At 17.8% G+C, this 3,491-nt stretch overlaps 1 protein-coding gene across 1 annotated transcript in view; it reads left to right on the top strand.

The window, feature by feature from the left end:
• Positions 1–385: 385 nt before the first annotated feature.
• PGAL8A_00091600 (conserved Plasmodium protein, unknown function) overlaps positions 386–3,491 on the top strand; it is a gene marked incomplete at both ends in the record, with an annotated part of 3,450 nt that continues 344 nt past the window's right edge. The window contains one exon of the mRNA XM_028671732.1: positions 386–3,491. This exon is cut by the window's right edge and continues 344 nt beyond it. Coding sequence (XP_028526034.1) covers positions 386–3,491 — 3,106 coding nt within the window.

Raw genomic sequence — 3,491 nt, 5'->3', positions numbered from 1 at the left:
AAAAAAAAAAAAAAAAAAAAAAAAAAAAAAAAAAAAGTAAGATTCTTTTATTTCTGCTAAAATGTCATATTATATGAATATGTATAATAACATAATATTATAAAACATATTTATTATTATTTTTTTTTTTCTTTTTTTTTTTTAACTCTTTGGTTTTATTTATTTGCATTAATCTGGGAAATTTTATAAGTAATATTTTATTTTATTAAATATTTAGGCATTTGGTTTAACATTATTGTTATTTAATAAAGATTCATTTTATTAAAATATTTTATATTCGTTTAATTCAAATTCTTTTATGTTATTTTATTTTATTTTTTTTTTTTTTTTATCCTTTTATATTATTTTTGTTACATTTTATTTTTATTGAAAATATTTATATGAAATGGAAAACGGTCTATATTGGCGTTTTAAAAATGACGATATTACATTTGATTTAAAAAAATATATCAATTCGAATGATTTAGATAGCATATTAAATTATGAAGGTTTAATTCAGGAAATCAAATCAGAAAATATAGAATTGTTGAATTTCTTAATAAAAGAAGAAAATTTAAAAAAAATTTTAAGTTATATTATTGAAGAACCAAATGATAAAGATAACTATGATAAATCATATAAGTTTCCTTATAAAAGTCATCAAATAATAAGTTCAGAAAATAAATTAATTACTGATTCAATTGTATATAATGATAAATTAATGAAATATTTTTGGAAATTTATACTGAATAAAAATCAATTAAATGAAGTTTTAGCAGGATATTTTAGTAGATGTGCTATAGCTATTTATAATAAGAATACGAAAGATGTGGTTCATTTTTTAAAAAAAAAAAGAGAATTATATTTAAAAGCATTTTTATATCATTTTTATTCTAGAAATATAACAGAATTATTCAAAGTTCTTTTGTTTGTTAAAGTCCCATATTTATGTATTTTTGATAATAAAGATATTATATATTTAATTTTAAGCAATTTAGATGGAAATTTTTGTGATCATATTTATATTCCTTGTGATCGAGAAGATAATATAACATGTCTAATTAGAGATATATTTGTTAGAAAAGCTGAAATCTATTATTTTAATTATTTTTTAATAGATTTAGCATCACAACTATCTTTTTCTTATTTAATCAAATGTGTTTTTTCAGAATGTCCATATACCATTTCAGCAGCTATTACTATTATCTCTGATTTATTACATTATACTGTTTTAGCAAAAACTTATAACAATATTGATTTTTATGAATGTATGGAAATATATAATAAAGAAGAAAAATTAAAAAAAAACAAAATTAAAGAGATAGAAAAATTTAAAAAAAAAAAGAAAAGAAAATCTAATAAAATGATAGAAAATCAAACATTAAGTAACAACAACAGCAGTTGTTTACAAGAAGAAGGTTATGATAATAATGAATATGAAAAACAGAATATTTCTAATGATGTTATTAATAATATTACAAATTTAGAAAAATATCAAAAAGAAAAAAGAGAAATAGAAAAAAACGAAATAGAAAAAGAAGATATTAATAAAGAAAAACAACTAGATAATTTAAATAAAAAAATAAAAGAAGAAAATGATGAAATGAATATTATAAATGAAGAAAAAGAAGATGAAGAGAAAAAAAATAATGTAGAGGATAACGAAATAATAATAAAGGAAGAAAAAGAATTAGAATTTAAGAAAAATTGTGAGTTAAATAATGTATTCACTAATAATAATATAGATACCAATTATTTTTCATCAATTAATAAAGAAAATAGTTTAAGTGATGAAAATTGCAACAAAGAATATTATAAAGACATTATTAAGAAAGAAAATCAAAAAGAAGATTTTTATTATAATCAGAATAAAAATATGGATGAAAAAGAAATTAAAAAAAATAATAATTTTATTGATGATCATATATTAAATGAATATAATAGTGATTGTAACAATGTTAATAAAATATATAACTGTAATAAAATTAACATCGATAATAATACAAATAACAATAATGATAATACTAATAATAATTATAATGATAATGATAATGATAATGATAATAATAATGATAATGATAATAATAATTATAATGATAATGATAATATTAATACCACAACTTCTAATAATAATAATGATAATATTAATATCACTACTTCTAATAATAATAATGATAATATTAATATCACTACTTCTAATAATAATAATGATAATATTAATACCACTACTGCTAATAATAATTATAATTCTGTTGAGAATATATCAAATTTAAGTAATGAAAAATTATTAAATGAAAAAAAGAATCTCTATGAAAATGATATGATAAATGAAACCACTTCTAATTTCTTTAATACTCATAATGATCAAAAAAATAATACAATAAACAGTGAAAAAAATAAAGTTGAAAATATTTATGATATAAATGATTCTCATAATATAAATGGTTGTATTTATAAAGAAAAAAGAAATGAATATTTTGATAGTGACAACTATGATTCATATAGCTCAGAAGCATCTTCAGAAGAAGATGATAGTTTAGAACATTTAACAAAAATAAAATTTGAAGAAGTATTAAATAAAATGAAAAAAATTGCCAGTAATAAAATTAATAAAAAAGATGGAATTATACAAGAAGAAAAAAGTAAGGATATATTTAGTTTGTCAAAAAATTCAAATATTCTTAATGAGAATAATAAAGAAGACACATTTCATATATTTCAAAAAGAAGAGGGAGATGCTAATATTCCATTAGAAAAGTGGATAGAATATTTAGAAAATAGCACATTTATTGACATATGTTTTTTTAGTTATATAAAAGATATTATGAAGTTATATATTAAAAATATAAATAAAAATAAAAATAAAAACATACTTGGATTTACTACATTAGAAATTATTCAATTAATTAAAACTTTGATAAAAACTAAATCAAAAAATATATTAACAGAAATAATAGATGAAGGTTTTTTTGATATATCTATTGATATTTTTTTTAAATACAAATGGAATAATTTATTACATATATCTGTGTGTGATTTATTACAAACTATTATATTTAAAGAAAACGAATATTCATACTTATTATACTATATATTAGCTTTAACCACTTTTTTGCCAAAATGTTTAAGATATTTTGATGCAGTGAGAAGATGTAGGAATATTAAAAATAAAAAAAAAAAAAAAAAATTTGAAAGCTTAATTGATTGTGGATATAAAGCACATCTATTACACATATGTCAAATTTTAAGTAATAAATCGCTAGAAATTAAATGGTTATCTAATTTTTTAGTAACTGTATCAGGTTGGAATGATATAATAATAGATGAATTGAATCATTATTCATTATACTTTAATGATGTAAATTATAGTGATGAAAAAAAAACAGAAGAAGTTGATCAAAACGAAATAAGTAATATGTGCAATGATAATAAAAAAGATTTAGAAAACAATGATAATTTCTCTGGATACTCTAATGTAATAGATATATTATTTAATGAAAATAAAAATGATT

The sequence above is a fragment of the Plasmodium gallinaceum genome (genome assembly GCF_900005855.1).
Source record: "Plasmodium gallinaceum strain 8A genome assembly, contig: PGAL8A_v1_61, whole genome shotgun sequence".
Classification (NCBI taxonomy): Eukaryota; Apicomplexa; class Aconoidasida; order Haemosporida; family Plasmodiidae; genus Plasmodium; species Plasmodium gallinaceum.
The sequence above is the reverse complement of the archived record's forward strand: the minus strand, read 5'-3'. Positions and strand labels throughout refer to the sequence as shown.